This window comes from Indicator indicator, chromosome Z, assembly GCF_027791375.1.
Source record: "Indicator indicator isolate 239-I01 chromosome Z, UM_Iind_1.1, whole genome shotgun sequence".
In the NCBI taxonomy this organism is placed as follows: Eukaryota; Metazoa; Chordata; class Aves; order Piciformes; family Indicatoridae; genus Indicator; species Indicator indicator.
Window position 1 is genome coordinate 24,513,192 of NC_072053.1, and position 25,119 is coordinate 24,538,310.

General features: G+C 40.3%; 1 protein-coding gene across 1 annotated transcript in view; it reads right to left on the minus strand.

Annotated features, from left to right (window-relative positions):
• Positions 1-1,177: 1,177 nt before the first annotated feature.
• Positions 1,178-25,119, minus strand: part of HCN1 (hyperpolarization activated cyclic nucleotide gated potassium channel 1) — a 216,927-nt gene continuing 192,985 nt past the window's right edge. The window contains exons 7-8 of the mRNA XM_054397901.1: positions 4,452-4,616; positions 1,178-1,986 (exon numbers count right to left, since the gene is read on the minus strand). Of these exons, the coding sequence (XP_054253876.1) occupies positions 1,178-1,986; positions 4,452-4,616 (974 nt within the window). The remainder of the gene's footprint in view (positions 1,987-4,451; positions 4,617-25,119) is intronic.

The following is a 25,119-nucleotide window of genomic DNA, read 5'->3' on the forward strand; positions in this document are numbered from 1 at the left end:
CTTTAAAGTCTTTTCCTACAATGGCTGACTGAACCTATTTTTATAATTTTTTTTCCTTTTAAAATTTTTTTTAGTATTTTTAACTTTTTTTTTTTTTTTTTTTTGTTCCCCAAAGCATGCATGGAATATTCTCAGATGCTATTGAGGGCAAGGAGAAGAAAAGTGATGGTATTTGTGAAATACAAGCGGTTTGCAGGATCAAGCGTACAATTTTGCATAAAACATTGCATGTAAAAGTAACATTGTAGGTTTTAAGTCATTGCATTACAATTTAACAGTTGTGCTGCACTTAGCTGTAACAAACTTAAAACTGCAAATTTTGAAGTGAAGAGCAGAACCTAAATTCCTAAACAAAGACCTTGCAATGGTACACCACACAGCAGCTATTTTTGTTTGGGTCTAAAAACTTATTTACAGTGGCAACAATTATAGTCTTTGTAAAAGTCTTTAGCAATGTGAGGATCAAAGTCCACCCAGTTTTCTGAAACAACAGAAGGGTTGACATGTCGTGAGGTTACAACCTATCCAGAGGAGTGCTAGTGCCAAGCCTTTTGCCTGCAGGTGTTTGCAGTTTCTTTTCCAATCTAATTCCCAACAGAAAGTGCTAACATATGAAATGCAATGGGAAACAACAACTGAACTCTTCACGAGAAATTAGCGGTGTGTATGCAATAAATGAAATAACAAAAGTTTCAGAACAACACCTAGTAAGTGCAATGTGTTAGACTAATATTTGTTTTTGTTTCACTAGTATTCTAGTATTTTTTTTTACTAGTATAACTAGTATTTTCTAGTTATTCTAGTAACTTTTGTTAGTGTATTGACAATTTTCCCATGAAAACAGCAAACCTCATAAACAGAGAAATGTTAGACTGATCTTAAAGTCAACACATTAAAACCAAGTAATATTAAAGCTGAATTTTCTTTAATGATTGCAAGAAAGGAAGACATGAATTCAGACAAGATTTTTAGTATTTTTTAATATATATATATAATATATATATACTCATATATATAATATATATATATATTGTTTTTACATTCGTTATGTAGGGAAAAGCTTTCTAAAGTATTTTTCTCATAGTAGACTGCTGGGTTACATTAAGGAAACAGGCTAAAACAGTTCCAAGGATGGTGCTCGGTTCGTTACAAGTCTGTTGCTCACAGTTACCAGGGATCATAAGTTTGACGCGAACCGCGGTTTCTCTCCCTCGGGCTCTGTGCTTAAGACTGTGGAAGAATCTCTTTGCAAAGGGGCTGGGGTCGGTGCAGACCCCCGGTTCGGGGGGATGGCTCCCGAGGACATCTGTCGGAATAGTGAGACCCGCTGGGGGACGGTGGTGCGGCCAGCCGGGGGCACACTGGGGCCAGGGGTGGGCTGTGGGAGGGAGGCGAGCGACTCCCCCACAGTGGGGTGAGGCCTGGCAATCAGGGTGGAGATCTCATGGGGCAGGGAGGGCTGCGAGGCAGAGAGGGGCCGCACCTCCCGGGTCAAGTTGGTGTTGTGGAGGGCCTGGGTGCTCTTGTGGACCTCGTTCTTCTGTGCAGCCCCGGGGGGCTGCTGGGGTGCCTGTGGCTGCTGCTGCATGAGGGAGAGCTGTGAGGCGGTTGGCGAGGCGTATTGGAAAGTTCGGCCAGCCAGAGGGCTCTGTACAGGGGGGCTGCAGACGGCAGTGGTGTAGGAGCAGGGCGAGAGGATAACGGCCTGCTGGGATGTCTGCGTGCTGGGCGAGGGGGAGTGCAGGTTTCCATGGGACAGGCTGCTGGCAGTGTACACAGGAGGGGACTGTGTCCTGACGCGTGATGAGGAGGCAGAGGTGCTGGAGTTCAGGGCAGGTATCTGCTGCAAGCTCACCGGGGCGATGGTCTGCACCATCTCCCTGTCATGCTTCACGATCTGCTTCAATATCTCATTCTCCTGGTTGTTGAAAACCCCAGTGTTGAGATCCTTCTGGAACTTCTGCAGGAGGATCGAGTTCTTCTTCCCTTTACAGAGAGGCAGAAGAGTTAAGCAAGCGTAACACACAGGGGCAGACCCCCACTCTGACTGTGTTTCAGGGCCCATCACTCAGGGCTACTTTATTGGTTTTGGCTGAGAGAGATCTTATTTTCCTTTCCACCATTAGAACGGCACCACGTTTTGGATTCAGTATGAAGAGATCGTTGATAATATACTTAAGTTTTTTATTGTTGATAGATAAGAACTTTTCAACCTCCCATGGTTTGCTAGTGTGCAGGAGCACAAGAAGCAGAGAGAAGCACAGCCAGGAAAGCTGATCAGAGTTAGTGAAAGGGATCTTCCATACCACAGAACATGCTCAGTCATGTTCAGTATATAAATTGGGGATAACTGTTTGGGGGAGTGCTGACTGCTCCTCAGCCATGCATTAGCAGGTGGTAAACAATTGCATTGCACATTACTTGCCTTTTCTTGGGATTTCTTTCTCCCTCTTTTGTGATATTACTTTTTATTATTATTATCATATTTTATTATTATTGTTGCTATGTTATTTTATTAAATAACATATTAATCTTTATCTTCACCAAGGAGTTTTATTTTTTTTTTTTTCTCCAGTCCTCCTCTTCAAGGCACTGGGAATGGGTAGGTGTGAGCAAGTGGTTTCTTATATTTAAATGCTGGCTGGTGTTTAACCACAACAGCTATGCACTGTAAAAGACCCTGAACAGAAGCCACAGCTTGGCAGCAAGTCTACTGCAGTATTATGTGCCACACGGACCACTACCAGAGATTAATGTCAGTGGGCAGCTCCCTACAGCTGGCCTCCATGTACACCCAGTCTCCTCTCTCTCTGCACCATGGTGAGGTTTTATAACACCACAGTGCTCAAAGACAAATGGACTTTCTGTGCTGCTTCACTTGAAGTATATTGGTTCTACTGCAATTATTCTGCACACCTAACCATGGTAATGGGTAAAAAGAAAGCCATCCAGCTCTAAAGGTATAAAGTCTTTCCCTTTCATTGCAAAATTGTCCTAATTTCCAGTAAACTGTTACACAATTTATAAAAACACTTGCCATTTAGCACATTCGCTGGAACTAATTATTACACATTAGTAACCAGTAACTGCTAGCTTTGAAGAAATAATACTTTAAAATGATTGTGAATGACTATGAACCTATGAATAATGTGACACCTGCTTGCATAAAAAATAGAGTGCTGTACTCTTGTGTCCTGATGTCTCCCCAACAGCTTTCAGTGTCTGCAAGATGCAGACACTATACTGTGTCATAAGACACACAAGAAGACAATTGCACTAAGTTGCTCCTTTTTCCATAAAATGGTTCACGTTTTATCTTTTGTCCTATGTGGAATCCATATTGTAAACACAGTACTTCAGATGGGATTGGTACTCTAAGACCGGACTGCATTTCACTACTATATAATTTAAGTACCTGCTATTTAAGAGTTGGACTACATTTCCAGAGAGTCTGGAGACACAAATTGTAAAAGTTTGAGAAGTCTTGATAAGATAAATGAATGTACTGCATGCTTACATCTGTAAAATAGTAATACAGGCCTATCAAATATCAGAAACCTGTATACCTGTATTTCATCTTGCTATATTAAAGAAAATATGCTTTCTTCTAAATCATATCTTTAGCTTAGAACGGACACTGAAATTACAGAAAAATGATACTGCCCTGCAATTTTTCATTTTAAAGAAGCTGCAGACTTTAAACTCCTCACTTTAAAAACTGCAGACATAACTATAGTGAGAAACAGTGATGTGGGGAAATCCTTACACTATTTTCTTGTGAAGTTGACAAAACATCACCAAACAGTATAAATGTTTTTTCACATATAGGTGCATTTTAAAAACAGTGATGATCAGAGTGCAATTCTTGTATGTCTAATTAGAGAGGTCCAGAATATCTGGAGGCACAACAGTAGACTTCACACACCTTGTTTTTATATTTGCCACATCCTTCTGCCTTTCACTTAGATATCACTGTCCTGCCCTTCTGACTGCAAGCAGATTTTAGCAATACCAGTCTGCAGTCACCAATGCTAGCAGTGCCCATGTCGAGAGGAAAATGAGAGGCCTGCTGCAAAGGATTAATTCACTTCAACAAACACGAGGTTTGTCAGCATGGAGAGGCTTCAGCTCTTGCCAGCACTATAGATGCCACCTATGAACAATTTTGTGGGAAAATGTCATCTACTGCTCATAAGGCACCATAAACTCTATCAGCTGCTGAGGGCAGAAAAAGGAATATATAGGATTAATAAATAATAGTAATGATAACTAAAGTTTACAAAATAATCCTCGGAGGAGTATGAGAGCTTTCTGAAATGCTAAGGTTTTTATTATTTAAAAGTGATACTGCAAAATTTCTTATCTGGGCACATTTCTTATTCATAGCTCAAAAGAACATTTGCTGCAGTGTAACAGAAACAAAACTTGTAATAGAGAAAAAAAAAAAATACCTATCCTGTCAAGTCTATCAATTGCCACCGTTTCAAAGGCTCTTCTCATCATTGGGTACTCTTCGAGAACCTCGTTGAAGTTGTCCACTGAGAGGGAATACAGGCGACAGTATGTATCTGCTCGTACACTGGCAGTTCGACGGCCCTTGGTCAAAAGGCAAATCTCTGGGGAGGGAAAAATGCAACACACAGAAAACAAAGTAGTTAGTGAACCATGTGAAACATAAAAGCTAGGAAGTGACTCAGTGCTGGAAAGTAATAATTTAGTACTCAGAAGCAATTTTTGTATTGCTCTTTAGGCGATGTTGCAGGGTCAATTTTGAAGGTGTTTGATTCTATTTTTGCTACTCTGAGAAAAATAACTAATCTCCTTTAAGAGCCCTCCAAATAGTTTTTTTTGGTCTGGACTCTGATTTTGTCAAACCTTTTGAAAAGAATGCTTCAGGTTGCAATGAATCAGCTGTCAAACACAGTTTGTTGGCTCAGTTAACCCGTGTGATTTTTAAAAGATATCCACCTGACATAGAGGACCACTTCCTTTAATCATTCTCCAAATCTGCTAAACTAATTTAATATGTAGCATAATGATATTGAATATAAAAGCTTTTCTAAAAACAAATGTTTCAAGCATGGAAATTATTTATGTTTCCTTGAATCTTATATCCTAGGTATTTTGGGTGACAAATCTTTTGATTTTAGACTCCCCCCTCTGACATTAGGCTAAGAAACAGAATCCTTTTTCCTCTGCTCACTACATTTAATTAGTCTAGTAGACTTTCTTAGAAAGTGCCTGCAACAGGAATTCATCATTCTGGAACAGAAGAGTCTAAAGCTGTATGCAGTCTCAAGAAACAGCCCCAAACCTGTAACTGCTAATTTTTGGACTAATGAGAAGGTTACTAAATAAAGGCCAAAGTCAATGTTTGAGACTTTTAACAGTGAAACATATGGAGTATTTGTTTATATTAAAATAATAATAATTAAAAAAAAAAGTAAAAGTCAGTTGCAAAAAGAATTGTTTGAGGTGATCTGTTTTTCAAGCTGGGGATAAGACATATCAGCAATTATTTGGCTCAGGTATGGTGAGACAGTCCTAGTTTCCCTACTCAGTTCTAGCAGTCAGGAGCAGTGAGTTCATATTTGTTTATATTTCCTACTTTGCTTCTGTGTCTATCACAAATAATCTCTGTCAATCTCAATCTAACAATCATTATCAAGTGCAGAAAACCTAATATTCTTCATTAACAATAGTAAAGAACTCTCCAGGCTTTACTTCAGACCTATGAAGTGATACCAGGCTCTTTTTAAAATAAGTCTTTAATAAAGTAATGTTTAAATTAATCTAGAATGTAAAGAACCTCGATGGTCTTTCAGCCAGTACTTCTTGCTGAAGTGTTTCCATGTTTAAGATGCTTAAACAATAGTGGATAATCCAAGTAAATTAATGTGGGACCAATGCTAGCACAGAATGTACTTAAACTCCAACAGCTTTGGGAAGAACTTACAGAGACTAATGAGTATTTTAAGAGTCTTGACCTAATGTCTCTCACAAAGCTTGATGCCCATGAAATAATGACAGCTTGTTGTAAAGAGCCTGCCAGGTCAAACAGAAGTCAGCCCTTTCCTTTTCTATCCCCTAGCTCACCCTGACTCCTTGTCATTTGATTGAACCCACTGCATTTTAGTTACAAAAGTGAGAAAGACATTTTGCCCAAAGGGAGCAGTTAAATGAAGTGTATGCCTGCTCCATTTCCTAAGATATTCTTCAGATCTCACACAGAATAAAGCTTTTACAATATATGACTGAATTTAAATATAATTAGCTGGAAAATCTGTGTGGCTAATGATTACCTCTTGATTTTCAGCCTTCTCCACTTCAAAGCTACTGCAAACAATGCTATAGACATAAGGAGCTGTCTTCTGCTACACATTCAACAAATAAAAGTACTTGAGTTTAAAAAGCATCACATGTCCAGACCAAAATGAATATTAACAATGGTTCCCAAACATTCTGAGGAGTAGAAAAACATGAAGAAAATACTGTTTAGTCATTATTAATCTGTAACACCATATTTTAGACTACTTGAACAAAAAAGGTGGAATAAACTAGACTTCACCACAGAGCAACAGGAGCATGGAATACATGGATGTTAATAATTACCTTTTCCTTTTCTTTCATTATTCTTGTCAAATAAGGTGAATAGAATGAATCACTGAAAACCATACATTGCATTCTGCAAACCATGTTTTGCTGACTGAAGAATATTTTTTTGCAAGGCTTTTAATAATAACAATGACAACAATCTTCTAGTGTCAGCATGGGTTAGAAAACAGGTCATAAATGTACCAGAACCTAGAAGCTGATCAGGATGTGCCACCACGGAGCCTGCTGGCTCAGGAACCAGTGAAGTCCTCAGACAGCTCCAGTTGAATGGTCTCATTCAAAAGATAAACCACAGCATTTTGATCGTTTGTACTCTGGCCACAAGATTAATGTGCTTGTTAATTGCATGTGTTCTGCATTTAAGTTCATTTCATCTATTAGTTATTTATTAAAACAAACTTTCAAGCATTATAATAAGACACAATGTGTGAGATCTGATGATCTGATTTACTTGGAGAAGAAGAACACAATGTCAAAATGTGTTCCCATCAAAAACCATGTTTTTTCTTTAAATAAAACAAAGTATTTTTTTATTTTTTTTAACAAATAAATAAACAATAGATTTCAGGAAAGATCAAAGTAAAATATCTCATATATTTAAGATGAGTCTTAGTGGCATCAAGTACACCAGGTGACCTCAACAATTATGCTCTCCTTGATGTTTAATTGATTTAAATAGGTTATGAAATACAAGCAATAGCATAGGGGTGTGCAGTGAAACACAAAGGGCACAGACTGTTTTCAAACAGCTTGGATAAACAAGATTTTCTATTAGTAGAAAAAGAAAGTGGTGGCAGCATATTACTCACTATTATACCCATCTGCAGTTGGCATGGTGTGCTGCATTCGTGTTGACACATTCGAAGTGTCAAATGCTTCTCCCTTTCCTTTCCAAACAAAAGAATGCCTTCAATGCCAATTAACAGTTATGTATTAGGCAAAAAAGAACCTGTAATTCTATTGTTAATGGAAGTTTCACTTTAATTATTTAATCCCTTTGGACAACTGTTTCCTAGAACATTCTGAAACAAATGTCAAAATACTGCATTAACGAAAAATGACTATTTGAAAGCACTAAACAATGCTGAAAACATTTATTTGTTCCTACAGACCATATTTAATACAAATGCAATTAATTTGACTGTGAAAATCAGAGTTTGTGTTTTGCTATTATCAGATGTTTCCCATAGAACAACGCAGCTCTGGAACATGGAATTGGGCAAAAATACAATGTACTCTCTCTTACCAGGACAATGGCCCAAAAATGCAACGATTATTAAACTTAAGCCTCTTTAATTGGGGTGCCCAGAACTGGATGCAATATTCCAGGTGGGGCCTCACCAGGGTAGAGTAGAGGAGGAGGAGAACCTCCCTCCAGTTAGGGTGAATGACACAACCTACAGGATGACCTTGAGAGAATTAGGATTAGTAGGCCTTCTCGAAGGGCCACAGTTTTGATTCCAGCTGAGATCAGGTTCATCATTCTTGTGGACTGTGTTGATATGCCAGTGTAGGTGATAATCTTCCCCTTCCCTTGTTGCTATGTGATTCCCAAACAGTTTTTAATTTCAGAAACTAACTGCTGGGGATGTGGGAGTGATTCACTTCTAGCACCATTTATGATTTGTGTCTTTAATTATCATGTGTCACTTCCAGAGAAGGTTTCATATTCTATTCAAACCAATATTTCTTTTATAAAATTCCATGCTGTTCTGATGGCTGGGAATATCTCCACACCTTACTGAAAACCTTTCCATCTTACTCTTCTCCAGGGAAAGCCTGCTAAGCATGTAATTGCAATTCCTCCTCATCTGCAAGTCCAGGCTTTTTAGATAACTGTCAGCTGATTAATCAAATAGTGTACGTTAGTTATTTGTTGTCTCCTTTTGGGACATCAGGGCCATTCAGATTCTCTCTCTCTTACAAGGACAGACTGAGAGACCTGGGGCTCTTTAACCCAGAAAACAAGACCGAGACAGGATCTTATAAACTCTGATCGCTAGCTAAAGGTTGGAGGTCATGAGGATGGGACTGGGCTCTTTTCAGTGGTGTCCAGCAATAGGACAAGGGTCAATGGGTACAAACTACAACACAAGATTTCTCTTGAACTTAAGGAAAAGCTTCTTTACTTTGAGGGCATGGGAGCACTAGACAAGGCTGCCCAGAGATGTTGTGCAGCCTCCTATGGAGACTTTCAAAACCCACCTGGATGCGCTCCTGTGTAACCTGCTTAGTCTAAGTGAACCTGCATTAGCAGTGGGGGTTGGGCTGGATGATCTCCAGAGGTCCCTTACAACCACTGCCATTCTGTGATTCTGTGTGTCTGAGACTAGCTAGCCTAGCAATAATTTCCTGATTCCACTTAATACAGACCTAGGAAAACCTCTCTTTTGTTGTTGTTATTGTTGTTTTTAATTCAGGAAGCAGTACTGTTTATCTGACAGTGCGGCACCTATCCATTAAACATTGTTTCATTTTCCATAGAAATTATATTTTACATGTAATTACTCGACTCTCTATGACATTTTAACATTTGTCTAGAGATTGAAAAACTTTGCTAGGGGCAGGAATTAACTTTTTGTGATAATGAATAAATGCTCTAGCTAGCATTTTAGTCACATAGTGTTTTCCATATTAAAATAAAGTTTAAATAATGAGAAGTTTCTATGCATTTTTGAACTACAGTAGTTTATTAAACACTCCATGCTCTTCCAAAGCTGTAACAGGTTTCCCATCATCTGTCAGATTTAACATTACAGGATCTAATGAAGTGTCTTTCCACCTGAGGACAGCTCACTGTTGTTTCAGTTCCTCAGCAGGAAACTTGTTTCATCTTGTAAGCAGCCATATATATTGCTGTGCAAATGGGCAAGCAGCTATTCAGGCCATCTGGTTACTTTCAGCAGGAGGAAAAATGATGGAAAATCAAAGAAATGCAAAAGTTTGTAAGAAATGGGACACTGGATTAGAATAGTGTTTATTTTATAGAGAGCAATGAGATGTTAAAGTATTACAGACAAAATTAGATATACAAAAGCTCTTTCCATCCACGTCTTGTAAGTCTTCAGAGTAAGTGTCCCAGAACTAACATATTTAGCTTATTCCTTTTTCCTAACATAACAATTCGTAGCAGCAACACTGTGGCAAAGATTAATAGTTTTTGTTTTCCTTCACACTACTCAAGTTGCCCACTGGCCAGAATACCTAGTGGGTATTTTTTGGTGTGCCAGTCACATGAAGGGACTGTCAGCTCAGGGTGCTCTGCTGCTAGTTTTACAATAGGTGATGGGAGTCAGGTAATCGGTAAGCTTCTACACACACTGTTCTTTTGGAAATAAAGCAGTTTCCCAGTGCCATGCTGACCTGACTAATACTGAAAACAGAGGGAAGCTATGTCATACGATTAAAGCATGATGCTTTAACGCATACATTGTAATTCTGTTTCCTTTTCCCTCATTAAACTCTTTCAATGTCTTATTACTAGTGCACTATATGGAAAACCCAGCAATATGCAATATGCTTTTTTTTTTTTTTTGCAATATGTACTAAAATATTGACACCAGATCTTACAATTACTCAGAATGTAGCCCATGCTAATTGATTGTTTCAGTAATCCATTTTCTAAAAAAAAATAAATAATGAAATGCTATGCCGCAAAACTATGCAGATTTTATTGCGTTGTTCTTTTGCAAAACAGTATTTACATTCACATTAGTCATAACCATGGAGGACCAAAAGAAAAAAAAAACGACAAACATAGAAACAAAGAAACATGTGATCTATGGAGTGGATGGAAATAAAATGTTCGAGTATCATTTAGCTCTGAATTCAATCCTGCATTTAAAAATCTTTGCACATAGTCAATCCTCAACAGCACCATTCCTGCAGCAAAAGAGAGAGCTTAAGGTGGAACTAAAGTGGGGACAATTACTGCCTTTTGCAACCAGGTTTGTAATCTGGGCTGTCCAAAAGAAAATTCTGCATAAAACTACATCTTATCCCACCTTATTTACACTAAATATGGAGTTGGAGGAAAGACAGTAAGACAGTGTAAGTTCATCAGAGTAAGCAATAGTAGGCACTGCCTACATGACGTCTTGACTTAAAAAACAGCAGCAACAATTTATTTGTGAATGTTTTTGCCCCAACAAACAGGTCAGTTTATGTCACATTTTTATTGCCTCTTTGCAGTCTTTTAAAAATTCTGGCTCTGAAAACCCTGACGCGTGAGGTGTCAGCATGTTCACATTTTACAATTTTAATTTTACTTTTTATTTTATTTTATTTTAATGTGATAAATAAGTGGGGAATATTTCCTAAGCAGCAAGTTCAATTTTTTAAACAGAACAAGATTAGAAAGAAGGTGAATTACACCTCTATTAGTATAGCAGTTAAAAATCCAAAGATGTACTTCATTCAGTAAGCTTCAGGATCATGCTTACTGACTTGTCCCCTCATTGCAAGTTAGGAAAACAATTCTTATTTGCAAATACCTCTCCCTACTTTGCAGCGCCCTTACCAGATGAGATAATTTCTCCATCCTGAAGATGTCCAATATCTATCATAAAAAGAGATGAAGAGAGTACAGTGGGGACTGAAAACAATAATTCTCTTTCTGAGGATGGCATGATACTAGGGTCTAATACCCAATAATAATACCACGGGTTTTAGCTTTTTTGATGCAGGAAATGGTCAGTAGGAAAAAGAAGTAGAAGGTAAGGAATATCAGCACACCTCACAAACAGTATTTTTTCAGTCCCTGTCATCCAGAACGCTATCCTTGGAACACAACTTCTACATTCCTCCAGTTAGCAGCAGCTGAAGATAGGTACACACGATGGGCATTTTATAACCATTTCCTGATCTAAGACATAGGCAAAATATGATCAGGTTTTTTTGCCATATTTTTTCCACTAATTTCTTCCTTAAAGGTTTTCCCATCATGCCTTCATTTACTTAACCGTTATACATTTATGAAAAATGTTTGGTACACCTTCTTTCTAAGGGCATTTCTAAATGGCAGAGAGGTACATTTATTTTGTTCGAGATAGCACTGATTTCTTGGGGAAAAAAATATTCTTCCAGAAAGAATTGCTTAACTTCAGTTGACCCAAACTTCAATAGGATTTATACATGAATAGTTATTTTAAAAAATGTTTCCTTGAATACGGCTTAATCTGCTACTTAATAGCAGTAGTATCTCACTGCTCCGAGAAATGCAGTGAGATGGTACGCTACTAATCTGGATGTTTTGAGACTTAGAGCAGGCCTCATGATTTCAGTGTGAAATTCATTAAAATATCTTGGCAGAGCTTTGGAAACATTATCTGTGCTGATGTAAGTAAATGTTGATATGGGGAAAAAGATTTTGGACATGTATTAATTTTCAATGTAATATGCTTAATACATATTGACAGTATAATACTGAAAGGTTGTTAGTCATAATTACTTTTACATCAAGAAAGACAAATATACATGGTTAGAATAAAACTATAAGAAGTGGCATGTTATGTGACCATTTTGCCTTGTCTTTTCTTTTTTCTGTCTGAAGGTATTGAAAATAGCTGTGGACAATTTTTTATTACTGGAGCAAACAGATGCCAATAACACTTCTTACAATCTATCTCTCTCCTGTTGTTGAATTCTTCAGAGAGCACTCTGCTTGATAGAAGTGATGTTTAGGATTATTATATAAAATAAAAAAGCAAGTCTTATTTGGTCTCAAATGCTATTTATTACAGAGTATTCATACATTTTTATTCTATTTTAGTATGTTGTTCCTTCTAGCAAAGGAGAATAAAATAGTCTATTTATTTTCTTGTAAAAGCTCCTAATTTGGTATTATTTTCTTGTAAAAAATAATAATAATTAAGATTAGCTTCTAACATGATCTGCCTAAATACAGATTTGGCTTTACTACTCACTAGGTCAAAGGCCAAAAGTGATTTTGTGCAATTCCTATGCTTTTGTTCAGACAGATGCCTATTCCCCATTAAAAAAAGCGACTTAGCTCCTTATGCATTCAGTTTTCTGCTCTTGGCATCTTTGATTTTGGCAAACAATAACAGTTGCAAATTAAACTATTCAACTTGAATTTAAGTGGACTGTAAAAATATTGCACTTCATTTTCCCTCCGTTAAATTATTAAACAAATTATCAGAGACTGCCAGTTCTGAATAAAATATTTAGATTAAATATTTAATCTAAACTCAAAAATTTAGTTTAAATTCTACTGTGTAAAACAAATGGTGCTTGTAAAATTATCTTCTGGTTTATCTATGTTGGCCACCTCAGATTTCCAAGCAGTGCTGATGTGATAATTTGCTTGTATCTACTTCTATGTGTATAAAATTTAAATTAAAAATTTATACTGTTCATAAATTGGCAGAATTATAATCTACTTCGAAGGCTATGTTATTTAGATAGTGAGAAATATTACAAGCATTATTATTGTTACAATTATATTTCTATTTTCTAATTAATAAAAATCCTAAAACCAAATTTACTGCTACCATTTGGCATCACAGAGTAAGTTACTCTCATTCTTGCCTAAAAAGTATCTTAGACTTTAAAAAACCATATTTTGTCTGAGAGCAAGTTCTTCTGATTGCACAGTGTCAATATGGTATCAAAAGACCAACACAATTCAGAACAAAAAATCATGCTAGAACACAAAATTGTTTTGATTGAAAAAAACCTCTAGGATCATGAAGTCCGACCACTGACCTAATGCCACCATGACCATTAAACCATGTCACAAAGTGCCATGTCTACATATTTTTTTAATACCTCCAGGGATCATGGTTCTACCACCTCCCTGAACATCTTATTTCGACGCCAAACACTCTTTCAAGGAAATAAATACTTCTGAACATCCAACCTAAACCTCCCTGGCATACTTTCAGGCCATTTCCTCTTGTCCTATCACTTGATACTAGAGAGGAGACCAACACCAGCCTCACAACAACCTCCTCTCAGGTAGTTGTAGAGGGCAATGAGGTCTCCCCTCAGCTTCCTCTTCTCTGGAATAAACAATTCCAATTCCTTCAGATGCTCCTCATAAGACTTCTTTTCCAGGTCCTTCATGAGCTACATTGCCCTTCTCTGGACACGCTTCAGCAACAAAATGTCTTTCCTGTAGTCAGGGGCCCAAAACTGAACCTCAGCAGTGCCAAGTACAAGAGCACAATCCCTTCCCTCTACTCCTGCAGGCCATGCTGATACACCTAAGCACTTGGCCACCTAAGCACACTGCTGGCTCATTTCAGAAGGCTATCAACCAGCATCCCCAGGTCCTTTCCCACCAGGCAACTTTCCAGTCGCTCTGTCCCAAGCCTGTAGCATTGCACGTGGTTGTTGTGCCCCAACTGTGGAACCCAGCACTTGGCTTTGTTAAAAACCAAAGAGTTGACCCTGACCCATCAATCTAGACTGTCTAGACCTCTTTGCAGAGCCTTCCTACCCTCAAGCAGCTCTCCCACCCAATTTAGTGGAGGACATGTATCTTCAGGGAGGTTACTTTAATTATTTGGATTGGAGTATGAATACTGTAAAATATAACACATCACTACCTTGAATAAGGAGTAGCCACATGCACTATTTTTGCAAAATGTACAAGTGTAAAACTATCATGTTATGTTGTCAAAGTGTAAAGCTGTCAGCAGTCAGGCACTTTAACAGCGTTGTCTCTATTCATAATCAGTATTTAAAAGTAGTGTATCAAAAGAAAGCACCTAGAGTGTGCCTAGCAAAAAAAAAGTGGCAAAATATAATTTAAACTGACTCAGTGTTTCCCATGGTATTATTTTCCACTGCATTGGCCTAAAATATACTGACAGTTGCTGTTTCAAAACGGGGAAAAGTTCCATAAATAATAGGTAGGTCAAAGAAGTCCTGTCTAATTGGCTAACAAGATGAAGCAAATGCAAGATACAATTTATTAGAATTTCAAGTATGGAAGGGTAATTGATAAAACGATATTAAATAATTTAAGCAAAATAAAATATTTAAAAATCTAAAGTACTCCATGAACTACATATTATAAAAAAATAAACCATAAAAAAAAAAGTTGCCATAATATATCTCTGGAATATATTCTGGGGAAGATGGGGATCAGAATCTGAGTTATGTATAATTTTGCCATATGAATGATTATATTCAGTGCAGTTAGTGGTATCTGTCTTTGAATAAGTAAAATTAAACATATATTTGTCTCTTATTACAACACAAGAAGCAGACCATTACACTTTCTTTCATATTCATATTCACACACAGCAACTCCCACACAAATATCACAAAAAGAATTTAAAAAACAAAAATCCACATGCATTTATTCATGTTCAACATACCTAGAAGCTCAGAGAAAAAAATAATATTTTGAGGTAACATGAATTTTAGTTAGCCTACTAACTGGTTTGTTGAATAACTGCAAGTGGCACGATACCACTTGCATTCCTGATGTTGGAAAAAAAAGGCAGGAAAAACTGCAGACAGGGGCAACTACAATGGACACATCACAAATTTGGTACCATGAATTACTGCACACTTATCTACTGGAACCAGAAACTCCCTCCAACTGCAAGCACAATTAAATCCCCATGGCACCCCCAGACCTTATTTTAAAAATATACCTACACTTCCTACTCACTCGGTTTGGATTTCCCTATCAATAACAGCATTCCTTCTGCTCTAACAGTGTCTGTCACAAACAGAAAAAAGTAGTTATAAATCCTTGGAACATACATCTGCATTGCTGAATGAAGTCTGTAAACACAGGTGGGAAAACAGATGGAGAAAGGAAGGATAGCAGGGCAACAAATCTCATCTTATGTCCTTTGAGGCTGAGAGGAATTTTGCCAGTGACTACAGCAAGAGCAGACTGAGACCATAGTGAACCATCAATCCTCTGTCCACCAGCAAAAAAAGCAAATGAGCTAACAGCAGAGTCCTGAATGTGTTCCCAGAAATCCTCCTTTTTTCACTAAGCCTTACTGGTTGGTTAGTGCTGGATTTATTATTTTCTTTTTATCTTTGTAGGCATGTCAGCCCCGCTCTACCACACCAGCTAAGCACAAAGGCACATCACCACATGTGTAGCTGGATCAGGACTGCATGCCTTTGAATCCACAGGGCTGGAAGCAGGACATCACAAAAAAACTCCCACTTATAAACATGCTCTGCAATAGCTTTGGAACAGCTTTTACTTTAATATTTGCAGGGATAATGATCTGAGGTGAGCTATGAAATGGCAAAAAGCTGCTTTTCTCTATTCTCCAAGCAGGAGGTTTCAGTCTGTAGCAGAGTGCAGGCAAACATCAGCAGACTAGAGCTGAGGTCAGGGATATGCAAATGTGGTGGTTTGAAACTGTCTTTTTAAGTTTTCTTTGCAAAGTTCAAGCAGAGAAAGTTAAAGAGTGTAAATAAGTCACTATTGGGTGTAAGAAAGCAAAATACTGATTGTTCTAAACACTTCCATTGGATAGCTAGAAATGTTTAAGAACTATTACTCAAAACAAAGTGGGGCACTCTGCATTCTGCAGTCGGGGCAGCTTGCTGGGGTGTCTGTCTGCTGTTTTTCTTCTCTTCTGGCTGAAGATAACACACTGACCTTGGCGAGCTAAGTTAACAACTTTCTACTTTAGCTTACACTGATTTCTGCCAGGGGGATCTGGGGGAGGAAGCCCCTGGGAGAGAGGCCCTTTGGGAAAGGTCCCCTTTGGGGGGAAGCAAAGGGAGATTGGTTGTGCTTTTTCTGTTGATTGTACATGTTTGTAAATGTTGTGAATTTTGTATATTTGTACATGTTAATTTCATTTCATCATAGATTGTAGATCTGCTTGTAAATACAGCTTTCATTTGCTTCCAGACTGGGCTAGCCTGGTTATTGTCGGTGGGGGTGGGAATTTCAGCTCACACTGACACATTTTTATTTTTGGTGTCTAACGTGGGGCTCAATTGCTTGTATGATTTATTTCTGCTCAGATTAGGAAGCAAAATGAAGCTGTTTTGGATTCTGAGTCATTCTATTTCCTCTGTTATCGGTGTGACTGTCTACAGATGGGCCATTTCCTCCACAATAGACAAGATTGTGAGATATGTGGCATATAAGTAATTTCTTTGGGTTAAGAACAAGTTGCTAAATGTGGTTGATTTTTGTTATGGTCTTATTGGGCTAAGAAGATATGGTAACTCAACTATGAATCTGCTAGCAGATGCATTTGAGTTTGTTACTCCTCTTACATCTACAGAGGAGGAGGTGCAGATGGTGCAGATGGTGCAGATGGTGCAGATGGAGGTGAGGGACCTTCTACTCAGGGTCCCTCTGTTAAGAAAGATCCTTCTGGTGAGGACGAGAAGGTTAGCCTTAAAAAGCTGGCAGCCCTCTTGAGACCACACATGGATTATGGAGATGTAGGTCAGGATGTGGATCCTAGTAAATTAGCAACTGCTGGAAGTGCCTCTGAACTCCAGGAAATTGCACGGAGGATTACAATAGGATATGGGGACAGCGACCTCAGGATGATGATGATGAGGATGATGAGGATGACATACAGTCAGCTAATGCACCCAGACAGGAAATTAGACATGTGAGGAAGGATTACATCAGAGGAGATAATGAGCCAGTCCTGTCTTGGCTAGCCAGGTGTTTTGATATGGGAGCCCCAGCATTGGTGGTAGGCGACAAGTCGGCCTCTCAGTTGGGGATGCTCTCAAAGGATACAGGCATAGACAGGCATCTAGGCAAGTGCATTGGTAAAGTTTCTCTGTGGGCACGCCTCCTACTGGCAGTCCTCGCTGAGGTACCCCAGCAGAGATGATTTACCATGGAACCCTAAGCCTTGGACCACAATAGATGAGGGAATCAAGCGTCTGAGAGAGTTTGCTGTGAGAGAAGTAATGTATGGAGATCATAAGACTCTGAATCCTGATGAAATTCCTGTTGGAACAGGCCTTGCCAAAAAGCTCATTAAGCTTGCTCCTCCTAATTATGCTACTATTCTGGCAAGCAGAATTGTGGCAAGAAATTATGGTGGAGTGCCTCCTACTGTTGGCCATTTCACTGACCAAATGAGGCAATTGGAGGATAGTCTTGCACGTACTTCTTTGGTTTCAGCCATTGAAACTCTGTCTGGAAAGATGGAGAATTGCATGAAAGAGCTGAAGGAGGAACTTAAAACCTCCATATCCAACTTGATGAAGGGGGATGATTCTAATTCCTCTTCCTCCAGATGGATACAAGTTTCAGCTGTCAGGAACAGACGTGCTCCAAGAAGGCCATTCCAGAATAGGTCAAACCAAAACAGACAGCAGAGGCAATCACGTGGCAGTATCTGGATAACTCTGCGTGATCAGTTTGGTGAGAACATGAACAGATGGGATGGTCAACCAACTTCTGATCTTTTCAAGAGGTTACGGGAGCTGCAGAGGGGCAGATCCCGAGGTAGCAATACCAGGAGGGTAGCTGTCGCTTCCTCAGTTTCCCAGAACAACTCTGATAGCTCCAACAGTGATCCTAATTCTGGTGCTGGACGTTGTGCCAGCTGTACATGTGGAGGTAATCCCCACCATTAGGGGTGCCCTGCCTTCCGCCAGGGGGAGGTAAGGGATAATGGAGATAACAGAATCTATTGGGATGTGTACATCCAGTGGCCTGGCACTTCAAAATTTCAGAAGTACAGGGCCTTGGTTGACACAGGAGCTCAGTGCACCATAATACCATCAAATTATCAAGGGGGAGAATCTATAACTATTCAGGGAGTCACTGGTGGATCTCAAGAGTTGTTTAAGATAGAGGTTGATATAAGTTTAACTGGGAAGCAGTGGAAGAAACATACTATTGTAACAGGTCCTAATGCACCTTGTATTTTGGGAATTGACTTTCTGAGAGAAGGGCGTTTTAAAGACCCTAAGGGTTACAAATGGGCTTTTGGAATAGCAACTGTAGAAATTGATGGAGGAAAATTGAAGTTGTCTATTAGACCTGAGCTTTCAGATGAATCTGCAGTTGTGGGACAACATGAGATAGAGGATGTAAAGCTGCCGGTTGCTTCTCAAACTGTGCATCACAGACAATACAGAACCAACCGTGACTCTTTGGTGCCCATTCAAAACTTGATTCGTCAGTTGGAGAGTCAGAAGGTCATCAGCAAAACTCATTCACCTTTCAACAGTCCAATCTGGCCTGTGAGAAAGCAGAATGGAGAGTGGCGTCTGACAGTTGATTTCCGTGCCTTGAATGAAGTAACTCCACCCATGAGTGCAGCTGTACCAGACATGATGGAACTCCAATATGAGCTGGAATCCAAGCAGGCCAAATGGTATGCTACCATAGACATTGCTAATGCTTTCTTCTCTATTCCCATAGCAGAGGAATGCAGGCCTCAGTTTGCTTTCACCTGGAGAGGCATTCAGTACACATTCAATCGTTTGCCCCAGGGGTGGATTCACAGTTCAACCATCTGCCATGCAGTGATCCATGATGCTTTGGAGAAAGGTGGAGCTCCAGAACACATTCAGTTCATCGATGACATCATCGTCTGGGGTGAGACTGCTGAAGAAGTCTTCGAGAAAGGTAACAAAATCATTGACATTCTCTTGCAAGCTGGTTTCGCTATCAAGCGAGACAAGGTGAAAGGACCTGCCAGAGAAATCCAGTTTCTGGGAGTGCGGTGGCAAGATGGTCGCCGTCACATCCCAATGGATGTGATAAACAGAGTCTCCACCATGGCAAATCCCATCAACAAGAAAGAAACTCTGCGTTTCTTAGGCATAGTGGGATTTTGGAGACTGCACATTCCTGGATACAGTCAGATTGTGAAACCTCTCTATGATGTGACTCGAAAGAGAAACAGTTTCCAATGGGGTCCTGAGCAACAAGCAGCCTTTGACCAGATCAAGCGAGAGGTAGTCCAAGCGATGGGTCTGGGACCTGTCCGAACTGGTCCAGACATTAAGAACATTCTGTACACAGCCGCGAGTGACAATGGCCCAACCTGGTGCTTATGGCAAAGAGCTCCAGGGGAGACACGAGGACATCCTCTTGGTTTCTGGGGTCATGGCTACAGAGGCTCAGAAGCTAACTACAGCAAAGAATGGTGGATCACAAGGTGACAGAGCAAAATCTGTTTCAGAAAGGCAGGAGAAAAAGCAGAGCCAAAGTGGTGCTGTCAATATGCTAGAGGGATAGGATGTCATCCAGAAGGACCTTGATAAGCTGGAGAGGTGGGCCCAGGTGAACTTCATAAGGTTCAACAGGACCAAACGCAGGGTCCTCCATTTGGGTTGGAAAAATTCTCATTATCAATATAGGATGGGGGATGAGGTGTAGAAACCAGCCCTGTGGAAAAGAACTTGGGAGTTCTGGTGGATGAGAAGCTGGACATGAGCCAACAATGTGCATGTCCAGCCTAGAAGGCAAACCACATCCTGGGCTGCATTAAAAGAAGTGTGGCCAGCAGATTGAGAAAAGTGATTGTGCAACTTTATTCTTCTCTGGTAAGACCTCACCTGGAATACTGCATCCAGCTGTGGTGCCTTCTCACAGGATGGATATGGACTTGATGGAGAGAGTCCAGAGGAAGGCCATGAAAATGACTGGGTGCTGGAATACCTCTGTTATGAGGAAAGGCTGAGGGAGATGAGGGTCATTCAGCCTGGAGAAGAGAAGGCTCCAGGGACACCTAATAGCAGCCTTCCAGTATCTGAAAAGGACCTGAAATAAGGCTAGGAAGGGACTGTTTACAAAGGCCTTTAGTGATAGGATGAGGGGCAACGGCTTCACACTAGAGAAGAAATGATTTAGACTGGATGATAGAGAGTGGTGGAACATTGGAACAAGGTTACCCAGGGAGGTGGATGAGGCACCATCCCTGGAGATATTCAAGGTAAGACTTGACAGGGCTCTGGGAAACCTGATCTAAGTTGAGGATGTCCCTGCTGACTGCAGGGGTATTTGGACTAGACAACCTTTGGAGCTCCCAACCATTCTATCATGATCTTATTGAGATGACTAAAGCATCTCTAAGGGCCAAGAGAGAAGAAGTAAATTGTTGGAAAGCACTTCTTTTACTAAAGCAAACTTCTCTTCAGTTGATTGCATTCCTGCACATTTGATGTAATTAATTATGAGACACTGTGAATCACCAACATACATAATTATATTATGGCATAATTCTGATATCATTTACCCCAGCAAAAACCAGAATTGCCTAAAAGCAGTGGGATTACACCAGTTTACACAATATATATTGATATAAAGTAAATTAGGTTTTGTGGTAGTTTGGCTCTGGCTGGGGGCCAGATGCCCATATCAAGGCTGCTCTTTCATTCCCCTTCTTTGATGGACAGGAGAGAGGGAAAATTTTACAAGAAGCCCATGCGTCAAGACAGAAGCAGTTTTAAAGGGCAAAAAGCAAAAACAAAAGGCAAACACCAGTATTATTCTCTAGTTTCCACTAGCAGATAATGTTCGGCTGTTCACTGGGAAGCAGAACTTCAACACATGTAGCGGTAGCTCTGGAAGGCAAAAGCCATCAACAAATGCCTCCCCTCTCCCCACCCCTTCCTTCTGGCCCTCAGCTTTTGTATCTGACATGATGTCACATGGTATGGACACAGTTTGGGTCAGCTGGCCCAGACGTGTCCCCTCCCATAATCTTGCCCATCCTTCAGCCTGCTGTTGGGGGCAAGGGGATACATTGGAAAAGCACAGCCTTGGTGCTTTGTGAGCACTGCTTAGCAGTAGCCAAAACACTGGTGTGTTCATAGAATCACAGAATCAATCAGGTTGGAAAAGACCTCCAAGATCTTCCAGTCCAACCTATCACCCAGCCCTAAGCAAGCAACTAGACCATGGCACTAAGTGCCTCATCCAGTCTTCTCTTGAATGTCTCCAGTGATGGCGACTCCACCACCTCCCTGGGCAGCCCATTCCAACGGGCAATCACCCTCTCTGTGAAGAACTTCCTCCTAATATCCAGCCTATACTTCCTCTGGTACATCTTGAGACTGTGTCCCCTCGTTCTGCTGCTGGTTGCCTGGGAGAAGAGACCAACCCCCACCTGGCTACAACCTCCCTTCAGGTAGTTGTAGACAACAATGAGGTCACCCCTGAGCCTCCTCTGCTCCAGGCTAAACAACCCCAGCTCCCTCAGCCTCCCCTCACAGGGTTTGTGTTCCAGGCCCCTCAGGAGCTTTGTTGCCCTTCTCTGGACACGTTCCAGTACCTCAACATCTCTCTTGAACTGAGGAGCCCAGAACTGGAAACAGTAGTCAAGGTGTGGCCTGGCCAGTGCTGAATATGGGGGAAGAATAACCTCCCTTGTCCTGCTGGGCACACTATTCCTGATACAGGCCAGGATGCCATTGGCTCTCCTGGCTGCCTGGGCTCATTGCTGGCTCATGTGCTATCAACACCCTTCCAGCTAGCACTACAAAACACTGTACTATGAAAGGTGCTATGTGGAGAACTAACTCCAACTCAACCAAACCCATTAGGCTCATTAGATAAATTATTATTGCTGCTCTGTAAAGCCTCAGTAAGCAAAAGACCCATATTCTTGTGTTTCATGTGTGAAGACTCCGAAATCTTTGCATTTTGCCCATTATTATACTTGTTCAATAATTTCTTCTGTCACAAGAAGTGTTGGAGTAATTTCTAACACAATCACCTGGTACTCAGTGGAAAAGATTCAGCAGGATTGAAACCTGCCAATTTCCTTCCATTTCCTACTAGCATGAATGAGTTTGAACTACCAAAGCATTAAAGAAACACAAATGTGCACTGAGACAGACAAAAAAAATCAGGAGCTTTCATTTTCCGGTGCTTAAAAAAGACTTTATATTTTCAGTAGACTGCAGATGCTCAAACCACGGATAAGATGACAAAAAATTAAATAATTTAGCTATCACAACATCCTCAAAATGCAACTGGTTACATTTTTTACTTGTCTCTGGATTCTTATTCTCTTTCCCAGAAATTCTGAATTCATGTTCATCTCAATCTTGCAGTTGAACTTAGATGCAAACACATGTGCAATCAGGTTTCCTACTTGCTGTTCAAAAGGGACATGTCTAAGCATTTTCCTACTCAATTACAGCTTCTGAAGTTTGCTTTCTGAGGCTTGTTCAGATGTGCTGTTCCACCTTACTTTTTCTTTCTTTCCCCATCAATCGCATGCCCACAACATTGTCCTGCACTCAGTTCCTGTCTCTTATTTCTCTGCACCACTCAAAACAGGACTCCTGCCCACACACTACTGTTGACTTCTGTCTCACTTCCCAAATTCTTCTGAACTCCTAAGTGATTTTGTCCTTTGTGTTCACAGAGTCTTGACAATCCATTCCCTCCTGACTTTCTCCATTCACATTTAAGCTGTCCCTAGAAAAGCAGCTAGAAGGAGAAGGTCATAATTTTCACTCAGCGCAACCTTGTTTCTCCTCATATGAAAAAGTTTCTTTTTATTTGTAAAGGGAAAAGACTGCTTTCCTGGAAGTAGCAGCAAACTCATTCCTAATTCTGGGGAACTGGGAGAGATTTTAGAAAACAGAGGGAAAAAGACTGAAGGAAGACTAAAAAATTGCTGTATTTCCTCAAAAAAAATAACAAGATACAGTCCTGAAAAATCCAATTAAAGGAGCAATAGAGTATTTAAACCCTTGAATTCTCCACTGGTAACTGTGGCTTACATAATTTTCACTAATGTTGAAAAGACTCTGTAACTGCAATATAGTGAAAACTAACTTCATGTATTCTTCACTGACTAATGTTTTCATAGAATCATGGATTTTTTTTCAGTTGGAAAAGACCTCTAAGATCATTGAGTCCAACTGGTGACCACCATGGCTGTTAAACCATGTCCCAAAGTGTCACGTCTACACACTTTTAACACTTCTAGGGACAGTGACTCCACCACCTTCCTGAGCAGTCTATTCCAATGCCAACCACTCTTTCAGTAAAGAAGTATTTCCTAATATCCAATCTGAAACTCTCCTGGCACAATTTCAAGCCATTTCCTTCTGTCTCCTATCACCTGACACTAGAAAGAAGAGACCAACACTGACGTCACTACAACCTCCTCTCAGGTAGTTGTAGAGGGCAATGAGGTCTCCCCTTAGCCTCCTCCAGATTAGACAATCCCATTTCCCTCATAAGACTTCTTTTCCAGATCCTTCATGAGTTTAATTGCCCTTTTCTGGACACACTCCAGCAACAAAATGTCTTTCTTGTAGTCAGGGGTCCAAAACTGAGCCCAAGATTCAAGGTGTGGCCTCACCTCAGCAGTGCCAAGTACAGGAGCACAATTCCCTCTACTCCTGCTGGCCATGCTATTCCTGATGCAGGCCAGGATGCTCTTGGACTCCTTGGCCACTTAAGCACACTGCTTGGCTCATGTTCAGAGGGCTGTCAACCAGCATCCCCCGGTCCCTTGCTGCTGGGTGACTTTCCAGCCACTCTGCCCCAAGCCCATAGTATTGCATGGGGTTGTTGTGCCCCAAGTGCAGGACCCAGCACCTGGCTTTGTTAAAACTCATACAAGTAATGTCAGCCCACCAACCTCCCTCTGCAAAGCTTTGCTACTTTGCACCCAGTTTGGAGTCATCTAAAAACTTACTGAGGTTGCACTATCCCCTTCATCCAGGTCACTGACCCTTGGAGAACACCATTTGTGATCAGCTACCAATTGGATTTAACTACATTCACCACTCTTTGGCCCTGGCCAGCCAACCAATATTTTGCCCAGCAAAGCATCCTCCCATCCAAGCCATGTGCAGCCATTTATTAAAAAAAACTCATACAAGCACATCACGTGAACACAGGAACTCTGAGGGAAGACAATAAAAGTTACTGTTTTCTTTAAATGTCAGTAGATGGCAAAGGCAAATGGATTGTCCTGAATCTTTATGAAACAATCTTTCCACTGATCCATGTTTATTCAAAACATAATTTATGGCACTGTCTTTAAAACATTTCCTCTGTGTGCATTACTGAAAGTGGGGGTGAGCGTAGGGGGTACATGCCCTGAGGAAAAGGATAGTAACAGAAATTACTTTCCAATGCCTACTAGCACTTGGAGTAGATATGTAAAATCATATCATCCTTCCATCAGCAGTCTGGAAAAACTTACTGGGATGAAAATTAGCATCCCCCACACTGCTGGGATAAGTAATGGTCCTGCACACAAAGTTCAGTTTTGTGAACCCACGTGAAGGTTAAGAGATAGCATGCCCTTTCCATAGGAACACCAATGAATAAACCACAAGGTGCAGCTACTCTCTTGTAGTTATTCTTTCCCTTCAGAAAAGGGAAGCTTGTGAGTACAGACGAGGAAAGAGACAGATGGTAATCAAGCCCATACCTATGGAGGGCTCTCTAGCATCATCACTCTGCACCTCTGTCAAAAATCAAGAGACTGTAAAGCAGAGGTGACATGTAGTCTGATTAATCTATTCCACTGACAGTTATCTAGGCACATTTTTTTTGGAGACAGATTTCCATGCAGCTGT